Consider the following 18,009-nt stretch of genomic DNA (forward strand, 5'->3'; position numbering starts at 1 on the left):
GGCACGATTTACAGCTGATTTTTATTTTTATTTATGACAGGCTCTTGCTGTGCGCCTAGGCTGTCCATAAACTTGACTCTCAAGCTTGGCATCCTTCTACCTCACCCTCCTGAGTGCTGGGATTATAGGCCTGTATCACCATATCTGCTTTTTTAATGTTTTAGCCCTAAAGATTTATACAAATATGGGAGAGACTTTTGAGTGCTGTTGGGGTTGTCCCCTGCAGCCACTGGACAGTCTTTCCTCAGTTGAGCACTTCTGGATTACAGCGGAGTGGAGCCAGTTCTGTATAACCAGACTGAGCTGTAGTGCAGCAAGAAGCCAGCTGTCTGCAGCTGATAGCTCAGGAGGGATTATGACAATCTTTGCTCAGAACTCGTTTGCACACTACTTGCTGTGCGATGCCAGGACTGGCAATAGGGTGACAGGGCTTTTATGGTGGGTGGTCATCACACAAGAACATAAATGGATTGGGTAGGACACATGGACACTGGTGATGGACGGCATTTCATTGGTCCCTAAAACCTGACACCTTTTTGGATATTGTTGCTTAGTTTTTAAATTTTATGGGTTTTTTCTATTTTATACTTTCTGGTCCCTCCCCCTTCTATGTCTTTATCTACTTATCTACTTATGAACATCTGTGGGTATGATCTTACTAGAAATTTCCAAGTTAAAGTCGCAACTGAGTTTTCCTCTGAGCTGAGTGAGCTCAGTGCCATCTGACCACCTGAACTGACATCAGCAGGAAGTGGGTGTTTATCATTTACCAGTGCTTATGGCAAATGGTGAGGATTTATAGGCAGAAAACATCCTGAGGGATAGTTGATGTATTTACTATGGAAGGAAGACAGAGCTTATGGTAAGACCTGTGAGTTGGAATTGAGGGTGAACAGGAAGCACTTTCACCTTTGTTCAGGGTCAGCTTGTCAGAATGACCTCATTATTTCACATGAAACACCATTAATTGTGGAGATACATTCCCCTACCCCCCATACACACAGTCCACAAGTACCACAGTGTGGAATGCACACATGGCTGGCACCCTACTCTGGATGGGTCCCGTCAACAGAAACTTTGGTTGGGGAGAAAAAACCATGGTGCTTCTAAGCACTCCAAACGATGATTGATTCTCTCCTTTCCCTTCTGGTTCACTTAGCTAGATCCATGGAATTAAGAGTCACAGGAGATGACAGCTTTGGCCTCTTTAATTAATGTTGAGCATTTTACAGACTTGATGTTTGGAGAGGTCGTTCATTATAAGATGGACATATCCACTGTGACTTCCTCATCCTATAAAAAAGGCAGAACATTTTAATCCAAGTAATCTAGGTGCCGCCCCCCACCAGAAAACTCTTCTTAATAGAATGGAGGAGTAGTTTTGGTTGGAATTCTGGTAGAATTTCAAACAAAATGCCTACTACATGTGTATGAAGTAAAGAAACACAAGACCTTGAAGTTATAGGGATTGAATGTCTTTTATGATATAAATATGAGACACAAAACATACAATAGGTATAAAAAATTTTACAGTATGTACATTTCTTTCTCGAAGCTTTTACATATACGTCTTTAGACAATTTCACAATTGGTCAATAAAGCCAGTCAAGAGAACATTGCTGCTCACGGATAGGATCAGTCTTGCTTTGGCAGACACATCTGCCCAAACATTTCAAGTCAGTCTGGCAATCAGAACCTTGTGTGACAAGCCAACCTTAGTTCCAGATTGTCTCAATAGATCCCACCAGCTCCTACAGCTCTGCAGGAACAGGACCAACTCAGACTCCAAACATCCTTCATCCTTGCTGGAATGTAAGGAATTGTTAGGAAACTACCCTCACCCTGTCTTTCCTGTCCGTTCTGCTGTCTAGAAGGTCATCTAGCTGTGACAAATGACTGTGGCCCTCTGAATTCCTATGTTACAGAGTATTTACACAAAAACTCACCAGGAGATCTTGATTGGGGATGAGAAATAAGGACAAGACAGTGTCTAAAAAAATTGAGCTCTACACTTGTACTAGTGCATAGCAGAGGAAAACATCCACAAGGAAAAGTAGGAAGTTTGAGGTCGGCCATTAGTCATATCATTGCACACATTTTCCATGAAATACATACACCCACCAGAGTATAGGTACCAGTGGTGTACATGCTTTGCAAATTTCTGAGTGTAAGTAGAATAAGGATGAATTTGTGAGTAAAGCAGTTCACTAAAGTTTACAGAGACATTCACCACAAGCCAGCTCTTTGTCACTGAAACACTCCAAAGAGGTGTGCAGATAGGCAGTGGTCAGTCCTCAAAGGAACGTCTTAAATGATTTGAGTCCTTTAGGGTGCAGCACTGTGAACAGTTCATAGTCCTCTGTAGACTTGATGCTCTTGGCTGTAGGGTTGAAACTTTCAATTTTTTCCTTTGTTTTTTCCAGACAGGGTTTCTCTGTGTATCCCTGGCTGTCCTGGAACTCACTATAGACCAGGCTGGCCTCAAACTCACAAAAGTCAGCCTGCCTCTGCACACCGACTGCTGGGATTAAAGGCCCGTGCCCCCATTGCCCAGCTAGGTTTGGAATTTAATAAGTTAGATGATACTCTCAGATTGCTTGTCCTGCCTATTAAATTACAAGTTAGTGCGGTGCCAGACCTTCCAAGCATGGGAGCAAAGTCTCCCCGAAAGGACACAATTAGATGAAATGTTTTTGAAAGCTACAAGGAAGCTGACCAAAGAGTTTATGAATTGCTTCACAGGCAACAAGACAAACCCACTGATTTTTAACCTTCAGGAAAGGACACTCGGAGACTGTTGCAGCTTTGCAAAGCAGAACAATTTACATTGTTAGCAGCTTGCCTTAGAGTGAGCAGGACTATCCTTGTGAATTTGTGTGAATGACTAGAAAGGTGTCTAAAAGGAGAAAGGCCAAGCTCCATGCATGCCTGATACTATATACACATATTCTACACATAGGTAAATGCTGTCAGCTGTTAAAGCCATCGCCTCCCATAGCTTATTTGTAGATAATAAAAGTGAAGACAATTTTAAGCACAGATTCAGTTCAAAAGAGAACCTTACGATAGTTTACTTGAGAGAGAGAGAGAGAGAGAGAGAGAGAGAGAGAGAGAGAGAGAGAGAGAGAGACTAGAACGTGAAGAACTAAACACTGTTCACAGACCATGTCTTTTAAAAGGTCACAGATTGTTAATTCTATCCACTAAAGAAAGACTATCTGGACAGGCATGTTTACGTCGTTTGACTTCGATAATGAGTTCTGTGTATGACATGGTAATTGATGATTATGGGTAGTTTTATTTTGTATTTCATAATGACTAAGACCTAGAGCTATAAGTTGGCCTGCAATCAGACAATGTCAAGTTCAATTAAGAAGCTCTGGATTTAAACACAGGCTACATCTCTAGGAGGTCACTTCTAGGTAGATATGCTGATGTGCCTACAAGCAAGGGAGGAAATAGGGGGCAAGTAAAGGACAGGGAAAGAGGCTCTTGAGATCTGAGGTAGTGAATAAGGTAGGGATCAGCTTCACAAACAATGCAGGCATGTCAAAGTCACCACTTTTAGGGTATTGTTTCCATTATGAGCAGGTTTTCGGGTAGAACAAAGTAACTCCCAGTTTGCAGAAACCCTGGGGAAGGCAGCAAATTGATTCACCAGGGGCTCTTTATCTAAGTGCGAATCAGTAAAGCAGGCTGCCTGAGACACTGTCAGGAAACTATACTCTTATTTTAGCACATGTTTGGTATTGGTTTCAGTAAAAGAAAGAAAAGGTTAGAATATGACTGCTCAGTGTTTTACATGCTGGAACTTTTCTTCCCTTTGACTCAACTGACTGAAAACCCACGACTCACATTAAAGACAGTTAGGGAAAAAACCAAGGACACCAATAACAGTGGCTATCTCTGCCCTTTAAAAGTCAATCAGTCTAAAGTTGCTGAACCTCTGCAATCAGTTTTGAAGTGAGATCCCAGTAAACCCATCTGCAGAATCTGTTCCTTGAATTTCTGGATTAAGTACCATCACCGTGGTCCATCTGTGCTAAGACGTGATTGCTTTTGCCAAGCTGCAGGGATTCTATTTGTTTCTGTGCATACTTCAGCTGGATCTTCAGAGCATCGTTATCTGCCCTCAGGGTATTTACCTCCTAAAGGGAAATGAGAATAAGGCATCTTAATAGGACAGCAGGGAGTAGGAAATCAGTTACAGTACCAAGAGCATTATATTTGATTGGCATCTCCTATTTACTGCGGTTAAGAATTACAAACTATTTTCAAAGCAGTTATTTAGTCGTGAGTATGAAATAACACATTACTCTTTGCTCAGACCCCAGATGTGAGTGGCTAGCAAACAGAACAAGCCGTTCCTGGGCATTGGCTGGAGGAGGACACAACTTTTGGGTAGTGTGAGGCAGGCATTGGAACTTGGCAAAAAGTAGTCTGTGGTCTGGTCTGCTCTGAGCTATGAAAGCAGCGCTTCAAGCTCTGTGGAATGAGATGTTATAGTTAATGTAACCTACGTGCATAAACCCCTGTTACTGATAATTAGTACTACTTTTTGATGGAAGAATTTTGTCTCACTCCCAAACTAGGATGTAGTGTTTTATTGGCAGTAATCTGTGTAGCCATTGGTTGTTTTCCAGGCTTCTGGTTTTGACGAAAGTGTCCTTTTGCCAGACTGATTTACATGTGCATCGTAAAACATAGGTGCCTTGTCTAGTTGGCTGGGCACCCTCTGGGTACTCACACGCACGAAGTCACCTAGAGTACTCTCTACCTGCTTATGTGAGATTGAGCAGTTGCTGTGAGCCTGATACTGCTACGTGACAATGGATGGCTATCTGATAATAGGGGTGCTTACTCTACCCACGCCCTGGAGATAGGTGTTGGGGTGCACTTTTTGTGGGAGCAGAAAATGCTGACACAGAGTTTTACAGCCCAAGCGTGTCTGGCCCAAAGTTTTAGTTTCCTTTGTTATTTGGTTCCGTGCTGATTCAGAGTTACTACGTAAATGAAAATAACATGTTATCAGCTGTCCCTATTGCATGCTCTTTGAAATACAAATTTAGCTAGACTTCCTTGTGGCTGGAACTGTCAGATTAAAGACCAGTCATTGCAGGTCCCTACTGGAAAAGCACATGGTTTGCTCCTCCAAAATACTTGTGGAGAATTCTGGCTCTCAGGTTTCTGTTATGCAGGTAAAAGAAAAAGAGAATCAGCCAATAAATTGTCAAGGCTCAGGATTCTGGTGACCAGTCACCTGTTCCTTGTGGCATTTTTCACAACTTCGTTGCTGCCTTTAATGGACATGAAAGAACTGGAACCCCAACCTGGACTCTTAGCCCTGCATTTTAGAGAGGACCAAACTGGTTGCAGTGTTTAACAATTGGTATAATCAATGTCTGGGATTAGATCTCAGCACTCAGGAGACAGAGGTATGCGGATCTCTGAGTTCAAGACCAGCCTGGTCTACAGAACTATTTCCCAGATAGCCAGGGCTACACAGAGAAACCCTGTCTCAAAAAAACCAAACCAACCAAACCAAACCAAACCAACCAACCAACCAACCAACCAACCAACCAACCAAGAAACAAACAAAACCAAGCAAACAAAACAACAACAGAAACAACAAAAGAAATGTCTTGGCATCTGAAACCAAAGTCCTCTACTTTTATCCTGTTCCCTTTTCAAGACTGCTTTTACTGTTCTAAGAGGTAACACTTGGCATTTCTCTTAAGGTGACTACCTTCTGATTAATTTGTTTGCATTTTAAAGATACTTTGAGTAAAAGACATCTTTTCATCCAGAGAATCCTTTTGTCCTGTGTTTCTCCTGATACCAAGTTCTTCAGTCTAGTCACCAAATCAACTCCCAGACCTTCTGTCACACATTGATCTCTGACTCTCCTGAGGGCCTGGCAAGGAGGGAACCTTGCTGGTAACTGTCACCTGTCCCACAGCCTTGTAAGCAGCCTCACTGTATAGTACACTAAACTGGGTGGAGGGTGGCTTATGTACTGATGGGCCTGCAGACAGGACACAAACCTTGATGTCTGAGGGGAAAGGGCAGGGAAGACATTCATTAGCTAAATTAAACATCATTAAAGCTAATGTCTCCTTCTTTGCCACTGCGATGGCTTAGATTACCTATGTTTGCCAACTTCCGTCCTTTTTACTGTCTGCTGACCTAATCTAGTCCATTGTGATTTGAATCTTCACTCTTATGCAGTCCCCTATTGGATTTTACTTCAGTGAAAGAGCTAAGAAAAAAAGGGGAGTGGGACAGGAGGCACCTGTTCCAGTTCTTGGTAGGTCCGGAGCCTGAGGTGAAGCTCTGGTTTTGGTTTGATAAGGGACTCTTTGTTCTCCCACTTGACGAATGCCCGCTTCCGGACCAGTGCTGGGCTGGGGCACGGAGATGCTGGACTGTGCACATAAAGAGCACCTTGTGCTGACTTTCTTGGAGAAGTCAGCACAAAGTGACCAGGGGGCATCTCGCCGCCAACCCAAGGAAATGATTCTGTCTGGGTGGTCTTGTGGGCAACAGTCCTCTTCAGCCGAACTGAAATTTTCTGTGAGGATACGCCCAAGAGCATGATGGTCCTATCCTTGCTCTCCTCACTGTGGTCCACAACCTCTCCATTCTGGAAAATGAAAGATCCTTCTTCGGGTGCTGTGGAGAGATACATTTGTTAGCTCTCAGAGAAGATGAACTCGAGAGTCACATTTGTTCTAATGAGACCTTTATCTCGGGAGTTCCACATGCCACGTCGCTTCAGTTTTAAGATACCCAGTGTCAGGCATGATAGAAGTAGGGAGTTTGCATCAGGGTCCATCCACACCAAGGAAAGACATGTTTTCTTTTTCATCTTTTAAATTTTTTTAATATGCATGTTTTGCTTGTATTGTGTATATATGTACACCACATACATGCAGTGCCCTTGAAGCTCAAAAGTGGATTTCAGATCCCTTGGAATTGGAGTTACTGATGGGTACTGGGGACCGAGTTCAAGTCCTCTGCAAGAGCGTCAGCTACTCTTAACCCCTGAGTCACCCCTCCAGCCCTCAAAGTTATCTTTTTGTGTTTGCACAAAAGTTACCTAGACAGCTATTGTTCCTATAACTTAGAATCCCTGCTTCAATGTAGCAGGGTTTCCTAAGCACTTGTAAAAATATCAGGATAAATGTATAGATGGAATGCTCTGTAAATGCTTTCTGTGGACTCCGGGTCTTAAAAGCTCTAATTCCTCAAGAATATGATCCAGCTATCCTGGCAAGAAGTCAATAACTTCTCTTGGTGTAGGTGCCCAAAAGCATCCACTGATTTTCATGTCCAACTTCCACTCTATTATAGCACTCAGAGAGTTAAAATCCATGACAAGTCAGCCATGGCATAGCAATCGAGGTCAAGGTTAACTGGAAATATCAACATGCAATGATCCTTCTTACCCTCTAAAACGCTCCCACCCCCCGCCCCAGCCCAGTACATATTCACAGCAAACATTCCCAGTGCCTACTTACCATGGAGCAGATCTTTGGTTCCCAGTGGACAAAGAGTGGACATTGGCACCACAGAGCTGATGTTTTCTGTGGATACCGCCGGGCTCTTGGATCGTTTCTTGCACTCAAACACTACCAGGTCTTTGCACTGTTTGTGGCAGTTCATCCCACAGTCTGCAGACAAGACACTGTGTTCAGACGTCTTTCACTTTTCTAGCATCTCTCTCACAACCAAATTCACGGAGTGCTCTCTTGTCAGACCTGGCTGGTCTAGCCTCTGGAGCTAGGACACCTGATGTTCTTAATGAATCTAGGAAAGATCATCTCATCATACTTAATCCCCTTGGTAAGCCCTGGAGTTGTTATCAGTGAGTCTTAGAATCAAGCAGCATCTCCTCATCTGGGAGAGACGAGATGCTGACTTGGCAAATTAGGTCCTGAGGTGTCTGCTGATAAAAGGAAAAACTGACCTGGGCCTTCAGTAACCTACCCAGCACTGATTCCTTTTCCCTGAGGATCTGTCCTACAAGGAGCACAGCCATCTGTATTTCCAGAGCCACTGAGGCAAAGAGAGGGTCTGGTAGAGGGAAAACGTTGCCTCTCTGGTCTTACAGGCATCCCTCTCTTGGCTGGCAACAATCCCTCTTGGGGCTCTTCAGAAACCAGTTTGGATGCAAGGCTCTGAACTCAGCCAAGCAAGTTTGGACTGAATGGGCAACTATGTACAAGAAATGCTATCCGTGTGAGCTCTTGAGACAAGGGGAAATGTCCCTAGTCCCTGAAGCTAAGACTTACCTTTACAGCGATAGCCTTGCTTGATCACACCCCAGAGCTGCGAGGCAGAGAAGAGAAGATGGCACATGTCATTCATTCACCTGTCAGGTGTGACGCTGTGCCTTGGCACTCACTCATCCTCATTCTACTGTGTATCACATGGGTAGACCCTGGTGGCTCCCTCATGTCCTGCTCCTCTGACCGGAAGCTGCTGATCAAAGACAGCTACTACCTATGCAAGAGCTCTTGTGACCCAGCACAGGACTGACATGGATGAAGCTAGACACACAGGCTCCTTCGGACTGAGGAGTATGCAGTCCTAGGTCAGAAAACCCACTTGGGAGGAAATTATTAGTTGGGTTGGGACAGAAGACGAAGTAATCTTTGCGATACAAATGTTAAGAAATTGATTTATTTTTGGATGACTCCCCTCATGTAGATAACACATTCTAGTCACACTCATCCCTCCACCCCACCCTCTTTTATCCTCCTCCTATCCCTACCGACCCCTCCTGTCAATATCTTCCCCTCCCACTGCTGGACCATTTTAGTTTTTGTTCTGTGACACGCTGAATTTAACTGGGACATCCTTGTGGGTATAGGCATGGAGAGACCCACTGGGACACGGGTAACTTCATTTCTTTTGAAAGGGGAAGAAAGACATGTATTTTCTTATTCTCTAACATTTGAAACAACATGTAACACTTTAAAAGGTCTACCCAAATTTCACATTTCTGTACCATTTGTCCCAGAATTTTAATGCACCAAGGAAGAAAAAAAAAGGCAGAAAAAAGTAGATACAGGCTAAACCCATACTATAGAGGACTGTGTTTTCTGGGTGTTCTCTGGGACTCTGAGCTACAATGAGTGAGTATATGAAGACTTTGAGGCCATGACTGTTCTACTAGTTTAAACTGTCCTGTTCTCTCTCTCTTTCCCTCTCCCTCCCCCTCCCTCTCTCTCTCTCTCTTTCTCTCTCTCTCTCTCTCTCTCTCTCTCTCTCTCTCTCTCTCTCTCTGTCCATCTCTGACACACCCCAAGAATAACTTACAAAGCCAGCACAGTTGTCACAGAAGGTGGGCTTCAGGTAAGTGGTCTCTTGAAAGTTGTGTGGAAAGCCTAGGCCCAGCTTGGAATAGATGGAGCTGGCCCTCATGAAGTAGGCTGTGATCTCGTCTCTGCTGATGAGGCCCTCCCTGCAGCAATGACAGGCGAAGAGGTGAGTAGAGGAAGGGTGGCTCCTCGAGCTCGAAACAATCTTTCCTTTTATCTCCCCTCATGCTGCTTTCTTTCAGCAGCCTGACTGCTCCTCATGCTGGGAAAGGCCCGTGTGTGTGTGTGTGTGTGTGTGTGTGTGTGTGTGTGTGTGTGTGTGTGTGTGTGTGTGTGTATGTGTGTGTGTGTGTGTGTGTGTTTGTGTGTGTGTGTGTGTAAGACTCAAAAGGGAAGTGATATTAAATGTGTGTAGAGAGAGGCAAAGGTGTCTGGCTTGAGATAGGAAGGGCATGTGTAGAACCTACTGGCCATGCGTTTGGTCTTCTGTAGAGAACTTAAAGCCACGAGACAAATGCAAAAAGTGTTGATAAGACATGAGTTGTTTCCATAATCTAACACCAAAGCAATAAGGAGGGCTAACTGCTTCCTCCTTGGCTGGCCGCATGGTGAACTATGCAGAAATCACATGGTTTTGTGGTCTGCTGCAGTTCAGATGAAGGGAGAGAGGCCTTCACTTGTGGCTCGCCTTTCCCAGCACTGATCACAGAGGCACGGCAGCACATGTGTCTGTGAGCTCTTCAGTGACCACTCAGAGTCTCACACGCCATGCCTCACCTATCTTTGTCCATCACACAGAAGGAAAATGGAAAGCTCGCAGCAATCTTTTCAAACTCCTCCTGAGAGATATATCCATCCTGGTCGAGATCATAGTTCTTAAAGACAGACTGGAAAAAACAAAAAGAATGTCTTCCATTTACTGAAGAGAAACCAGTCATCCCTCCCTTCAGTCAAGATGACAAGGGGGCAGATACACAAAAGCCTGGCCACAGCCTCAGTAACAACAGCACTGAGACACTCCCTATGCTGTGGCACTGCCACACCAGGGCACATCCCAGGCCTCTGCTGCCCCAGCCACTTCAGGGTACCCAGGTGCTCGAAACCTGCAAATATCAACTGTGCCTCGCACTGGCTTCTGCACATAGCAACCGCTTTGTGTGGAGGATGGGTCAGTTCCCCTCCATTCTGCCCTCCGTACAGGGCTCCATTCCCTTCTTTAGCTCACAGCCTGGCCTAATTAGAAGTGCTCCCTTCCTCGAATCCTATGCTCCTCATTGTTCTGCAAATGTGATTCAACTATAAAGACCACCACATGCAAACGGAACCCCTCCTCAGGAGTAAGCAGAACCAAACAGTGCCAGGTTTCCTAGTCTCCTGGTTAGCATTATTATATGTTGACCTTTGCCCCATACCAACTGATAATTTTTAAACATATGCTCCCCTGCAAGGGCTTATAAGCAAGGCAAATCCACCCTACTGGAAACCAGCGTGTTGCTGTTTTGTCTGAAACATCCTACATATGTGGAATGACACAGCTCTGAGTTCCCAGTCCTCAAATTCTCACCTTTGTGTCTCTTATCACTCTAGCCCTTTCTCTTCCCTATCACCTAATATTAAAGCAGTGCACACCAGGATTTTGCCTGCTGAAACAGCTACTTACATCCACCATCCTTTGGACGTGTTTGCTGATGGTCTTCGGGTCAGGTTTGGGAGACACTCCAGAGGCCCAGTCCACTACAACTGGTGGCTTCGAAGGTGTCAGTGGCTAAAATGGAATAGGAAAACTCTTGTGGCTGACACAGGGTAACAGGACTCTTTCCTTTCCAGAAATCTGACTGTACGCTGTAGCAGCAGAAAAGGCACAGGTTCCTAAAGCGCTCCTACATGACCACCCAGCAACGGTTGTCATCACCCAGTCCTAGGAAGGAGACCTGGGTGTGCTTTACCTGGAGGCAGACAACATTGTGCCTCACACAGCACTGTGTCTCACGTCACTGCCACCTCCCATTTTTTCATTAATTAATTTATTTCTTGACTTTACATCCCAATCGCAGCCCCCTCCTACCCTCACTCTCCTACCCTTTTCTCCTCTTCCCCGTCCCCTCCTCCTTAGAGAAAGGGACCCCCCCATTCCTGCCCCATACTAATCAGCCCTGGCACATTAAGTCAAATCAAGACTAAGGGTATCCTCTTCCACTGAGGCCAGACAAGGCAGGCCAGCTAGGGGAAAGGGATCCAAAGGCAGGCAACAGAGTCCGAGTTGGAGACAGCCCCAGCTCCAGTTGTTAAAGAACCCATGTGAACACCAAGCTGCATATCTGCTACATATGTGTAGGGGGCCTAGGTCTGGTTCATGCATGTTCTTTGGTTGGTGGTGCTCTGTGAACCCCCGTGGGCCCAGAGTTCCTGGTAGATTGTACCATTCTGACCCTCTTGAGGTATTCAGTCATTTACTGTCCACACTTTGTCTAACCATAAGTTGTTTATGGATAAGACCTGTATGCCACACATATGTTGAGCAGCTTTCTCTGTGCTTTGCTTAAAGTCGAGCACAGAAGGCCAGTTGGAGAAGGAACTTGATCAGCTTTTAAAGCCCTGCTACACTCAGAAGTCTTAGCACGAGAAACTCACCGGGGCCCTGTGGTTCCTTGGTTCACGGGCGTAGGAAAGCTCATAGATTTCATCTTCGGTGTAGTATAGATCCAGGGATAACTGCAGGTAAACGAGGAACACTGTTAATTGCTAGGACACTCACTGTCTGCCTTTCCCAGAACTGAGGTTTCTTTCTTGGTTCAATTTTCCAGTGGTTCATTTTCTTGGTGTTTAGCAGGGTTTTTGTCTGCTTGTTTTTAGTCTTATCCATTTTATGTGTGAGTATTTTATCTGCACGTGTGTATGTGTGCCATATACACTCTTTGTCCCTGCAGAGGTCAGAGGGGGCATTAGATTCCCTGGAACTGGAGTCCCTGATGTTTCTGAATCACTATGTGGATGCAGGGACTTGAACCATGGGCTTCTGTAAGAGCAACAGGTGTCCTTAACCAACAAGCCATCTGTCCAGACCCAGCAGTTTGTTTTTAAACCCCACTAAGTGCTGGGCAGTAAGATGTCATAGCAGGTAAAGTCACTCACTGTGACCTGAGATCAATTCCTGGAACTCACAAAAAGCTGGAAGAAGAGATATGACTCCACAAAGTAGTCTTCTAACATACATACATACATACATACATACATACATACATACATACATACATACATACATTCTCTCTCTCTCTCTCTCTCTCTCTCTCTCTCTCTCTCTCTCTCTCTAAATAAAATAAAAATTAGGATCCACAAAGTTTGGCTGGTACAATACCTGCTATTTCAATAGGGAATATATTGATTCTTTCTTGTTAGAATATTTTTTTTAAATATTGACAAAGTTCCAAGATGTTCTCTTTATATTGAGATTTACTGTCTATGTTTCTGTATAGAGTTGATGTTCCTGTCTGAGGCTTGCCAAAGTCACTTGTTTAAAGAAAAAGGGCTAGCATAGGTCCTGAGCTGTGACTGGAGCCCATGGCACCACCCGAATGCTCTGAGAGGTAGGAAGAGACCATGGCCACCATCTCTTCCACTTAGTACAAAGAAGCACATTTCAACTTGTGATTTCAGAATGGGAGATGTTTGAATAACTGCAGACTGCAGGGAGCCGACTTGGAGAGGATCGTCCACGTTTCTGCAGCTGCACACGGGAGCATCGCAGCTTTGGAAGGAAGCACAGCTGCTTTCACCCCATACCCACTACAGACCCTGATCTCCACTCCCCATACCTGCCCTTGGATAGAATGTCTCCAGGCACAGAGGTCTAAACTGCAAGTCACAAAACGCAAAGAACAATTCGTTTTCTTCTTGTTTTGTTTGGCTGGGTTTTACCCCTTCCTTACTGTATTTTATGAGCGTACCCTGTCTCCACTTGTGCTCAGCGACATCTTGAGAGTGTAGACTGTTGCAGGTGAGGGCGGGTGGAAGACAAGGCTAGAGCCTGTGATTGGACAGTGGAAAAGGAGGGCAAGCTGAGAGTTCTTGAGAGGCGGGAGAGATAGGACAAAGAAGGAGGAAAGAAGGAAGACGGAAGAAGAGAAAGAGGATCTATATTCTGCGTGGCTTTAAATATCCTGAGGTAGCTATGAATATCTTCTAAGGGATGGATAATTACAGAAGAATTTGTCTTATCTAGTTGTAGTTTATATCAATATCAATTGGCTCTGTGTTCATTGTGTGGGTGTTTTGTGGGGGTAAGAATTTACTGATATAAATCCAATTGATACATTACAGACTTTTAGAGCTTCGTTTTTGCCTGGTTACAAGGATTTGTGACTGCTGACCACAGGCTGGGAATGTGAGCAGAATACGCAAGAGAAGCCATGAGATGGGTGGTTGGTACATGAGGATAGCCATTGACGTGGCAAGACTGCTGGGGCCAGAGAGTAGCTGGCGCTAGCGTGGGATGGTGCCTTTTATTACTCTTTTCATGCTACATGAGAACTTAGGGACAGCTTTTGCAGGAGTAGGAAAAGACTCCTGGAATTCTGCAAAACACACTACTTAAAACAATGTCAGTCTCCTGGGTCCCCTTCTCCAACCTGAGTCTAACTGTTACTTAATAGTGTCAACTCCTCTGGGTAGTTGATCTTTGTGCCTCTGCATCCCATCCATAAAGAAGAGATGGTGGTTCTACTCTGTAGCTAGTAGACGAGAAGGTAAGCCAAGTCCTCCTCCTCCTTCCTCCCCACAGCCCTCCCCCCCCTAGTTTACAGCCCTCCACCCAGTTTATAGCTAGTACTTAGCAGTTATTCTCCCATGGGAATCTCACCGTCAGCAGGTGCACCAGGTCCTTGTTGGCATCCAATGGTGGGGCCACGTCCTGCAGCTGGACCAACTCATTGATGTGATTGTAAAGGGCCAGGAGCTTTTGGACATTCACCTTCCCGTCTTCCAGGTAGTCAGGCATGGCTTCATATAGGGATATGAGGTCCTTGAGGTGCACACCCAGTATGGGGATTTTGAAGTGGGTGCACTCACCATAGGCTCGCCTGTAGTTGTCATAGTTTCTGCAGGAGGACAGCAGTTCAGTCATCTCACCCAGAACCTACAAAGCAGAACAAATCAGTCACTGGCACCTGTAGGGCCTAGTATACTGCCTGTGGCAGCCACTCTCATGCCTGTCATGATTTTACTCCATCCCTCATATGGTGGACAGTGAGTGATACATCTAATGAGTATCTACTACAACTCCCCAATTAAAACTCCAGAAAAGTCAAATGTCAGAGGATAGTCATAAACAAAGTACTTGTTCCTCAATATCACTGCATAGTTTAATTTAAATGGGGTTTTATCATTTTATATTACAGGTGATTTAGTTTTAGAACTAATATAAGCACATGACACAACAATGAATGGTTCAGGACTATACAGAAGGTAATAAGTGCTTTTCCTATCCCCAAACCATGATTTGCCTTCCCTGGTGCCCTTAAAAGCTCCCAGAAGCATAGCATTGAGTTGGCACATGAGGTCAGCAGGTGCCGCCTTTGCTGCTGGCCTGGGAAAGGATGTGTTTCATTTGGGGGAGCTGCAGCAGTGTAGTGCAGGTTACTATTTTGTGGCTCAAGCTTCTCAAAACGGTCCTGTGTCTGGAGGGCGCAGCCAGCTACATTCTTTTTAAACAAACCAGGATCATGTCAGTTATAAATCTGCCAAATGCATTAATGCCCAAGTTTTTAGAAGCAACCTTGCAGGTCATGTTTTCCCATGACATAACCATATTAGACACCATGACAAATTCTTTTAATAGAATTGTGCCTAACAAGAACTGTCTTTGTACAGTGAGAAAATAGAGACAGACTATGCTCACCCAGTCACTCTAAGACAGCAAGAGAGCTCCCTCTTCACCCCTTTGTCCAATACTGCTGGTGAGTGTGAGCTATGTGAACTCACAAGGGAGGATGAACGGCAGACTGTAGGGCATAGTAATTTTTGTTACTGTTTCTGTGGCTTCTGATATACATGTGATCCTTCAGTGTGTTAGAGAATGTTAGGGAATGACCAAAGATGTCCCCGTTTGCCCGGCCATAGGGGAAAGGCTTCTCACGGACCCAGCATGGTGATGAAAGCAGAAACAAAAGGTACTCCTTGAAAGGAGGATGCATACATCCTCCTTTGGATGGATAGGGACAGCGAGACCTAGGAATATGTCCCTAAAAAAGAGCCCTCTTCCAGTGTAGGATGGTTTGTTTCTGGATAGTAAAGTCCCCTGTCATTAGATGCTCAAACAGTCATCGTCAGCTAGCCTATGCCATTCACAGCTCCCTACATCCTGCTGAGTGGTACTCACACTAACAACTCTGTAATAAGAGGTTAAAACATATCCTGTGACATCTAACTAATAATGCGGGACAGTGTGTAAGACACCACCCAAGCAAAATGTGTTATAAAACTGCAGCAAATGGCAGGGGGTGTAGTTCAATGATCAGGCTCTTCCCAACACTGCGTCTATAGAATATCTCCAACTCTGGAAGTCAAGTGTCCAGGCTGCAAGTGTTCTGGTAAGCTAGTGTTCCAGTATTCTAAAGTGAGGAGAGCCGGGTGAGGGAGTCAATGACAAGGATGGTGATCGAACGTCTGACACCTTGTAGACACAGGAAAGAAGCACACATTGTTTTAAGAGGGGCACAGTGATACTGAGGCCACACACACACTCTCAGGTCTGTGTCTCACCCCTCTTGATTTCCTTGGAGTTTGCCTCCTTGGCCCCTAACCTTGTTGATAAGAGATATGTGGCCCTAAGGCCCCAGAGAAGACAGCTCACTGACCTTATTGATCTCATGTGGGACATGTGAACTTGTCTCCTTGAGCCTGGAGATGGAGCTGTGACACAGTCCCCCGATCACAGCCATTAGCGTGTTGAAGTTCTGTAGCTGGTGGAGCTTCTGTGACACAGAGGACAGATGACAGCAGAATCACTGTACGTGTCATTACATGGCAGAGCATAGAAGCTGACATCACTATTCTGCACATTTTCCATGTAGTTAGAATAACAGTCAGGAGCAACAGTTTCCCCAGACCAGAGCAAGATCAGCAGGGAAGTCACACGCCCCTCTGTGTTGCATCTGATCGGTGGACTACCATATAAATTGTTGATTTTCTAGAATTATTATTTTTTTTTGGGTTCTTTTTTTCGGAGCTGGGGACCGAACCCAGGGCCTTGCGCTTCCTAGGTAAGCGCTCTACCACTGAGCTAAATCCCCAGCCCTAGAATTATTGACAACATACTCACCAAAGACTTCTGGACACAACCCATAAATTCTGATTCCCTAGACTAAAGGTAGGCTTTAGACAACGTCTAATCTGCTTTTAATGAATATTAGAGCAGGTGGACCATTTCCAAGCTTTCAGAATCACTGGTGTAGACAATCCAGAGTTGGAAAATATGATAATCACCCTCTTATTGCATTTATCCTATTGCCAGGCTTATTATTAAGGTAAAGATGTTATTCCTGTGAGATGCTCGTGCTGGTAAAGGATAACAGCTGGAGAAGAGACATTTGAATTTCTGACCCTCGAGAGTTGAGTATGCCCTCCGGCAGAGCCTCAATCCAGGGCCTGAGACAACTCAGACTGGCCTGGCTCCATTGAAGTTGAGAATTCCCCATGTGGCTACTCATATAAAAATAAAATCTGTCCTGAAAAACACCAAAGAGTTGGGTCCTGATCTCAAGATGGCCCATGTGGCCTTCTACATTGCTCTTGGGTGAGAATGCAGGAGATAACAAGGCCCACTGTGGGTCAGAAGGGACGTAACTCAGACTAGGCTCATGGCCTAGGATGAATGTCTCAATCCAGTCACTCACCTGAGCCACATGGATGAACTTGATGAAGACCTCTGCCCGGAGCTGTGGGGTGGGACGGCTGAGAACCATCAGTTGTACCCACTGGGAGATGCCATTGCACAGGGCAATGGACCGCTCCATGGTGGGGTTCTCCTTTACGCAGCTGTTTACAAGGTAATTCTGATAATCAGAGAACTGGAGGGGAAAGAAAGACAACATCAGAATGCAGCACTGGTACTCTTGGGGTTCTGAGAGGCACGTCAGCTCTGCTCAGTGGTGGCTGGGAACTGGTATGGGCGAACAAGGCTATGGCTGCCTCCCTGATATCTTCACCATCAGGCCCAAAAGAATGATGGGAGGAAGATCACATTGGGCCTCTCTACATCAGGTCTATTTGGCATGCAAGGATGAGTACACATCAATTAGCTCAAATAGCATACTCGAGTGGATAGTTTTCTTTCTTAAGAGAGCACATTATAATAGAAAATGTAATGTATTAGTTCCAGCTCTGAATCTTCAGGTGAAAAACAGTTCAAGAACACAATTTATCTCTCCACCTGCAGCTAAAAAAATCTGTGATCATAAAGTCTCCCTATCTAGGACATAAACCTGTTACAAGCATCAACATGACACACTGTGTAGAAGGACTTCCATTCTTCATGGTGCTACACAAATGTGAGGTAGTGTTAATAGGAGAATTAGCATGTTAACACTAGCTTGTCTGAACCACCTCATACTCACAAACTTGACCAGAAGCCGAGTGAGAAAGATACCTGAAACATGGCTAGCCAATCACACAGTGGCCATGTTTTCCT

The 18,009-nt window shown here is 44.9% G+C and overlaps 1 protein-coding gene across 1 annotated transcript in view; it reads right to left on the reverse strand.

The window, feature by feature from the left end:
* Positions 1-2,917: 2,917 nt before the first annotated feature.
* The window catches only part of Rasgrp1 (RAS guanyl releasing protein 1), a 60,041-nt gene continuing 44,949 nt past the window's right edge, over positions 2,918-18,009 (reverse strand). Inside the window, 11 exon segments of the mRNA NM_019211.3 lie at positions 2,918-4,148; positions 6,293-6,672; positions 7,521-7,673; positions 8,295-8,331; positions 9,325-9,469; positions 10,104-10,213; positions 10,987-11,091; positions 11,958-12,038; positions 14,182-14,457; positions 16,178-16,294; positions 17,216-17,389. Coding sequence (NP_062084.2) covers positions 4,014-4,148; positions 6,293-6,672; positions 7,521-7,673; positions 8,295-8,331; positions 9,325-9,469; positions 10,104-10,213; positions 10,987-11,091; positions 11,958-12,038; positions 14,182-14,457; positions 16,178-16,294; positions 17,216-17,389 — 1,713 coding nt within the window. The 3' untranslated portion in view covers positions 2,918-4,013.

The sequence above is a fragment of the Rattus norvegicus genome, chromosome 3 (assembly GCF_036323735.1).
Source record: "Rattus norvegicus strain BN/NHsdMcwi chromosome 3, GRCr8, whole genome shotgun sequence".
Lineage (NCBI taxonomy): Eukaryota > Metazoa > Chordata > Mammalia > Rodentia > Muridae > Rattus > Rattus norvegicus.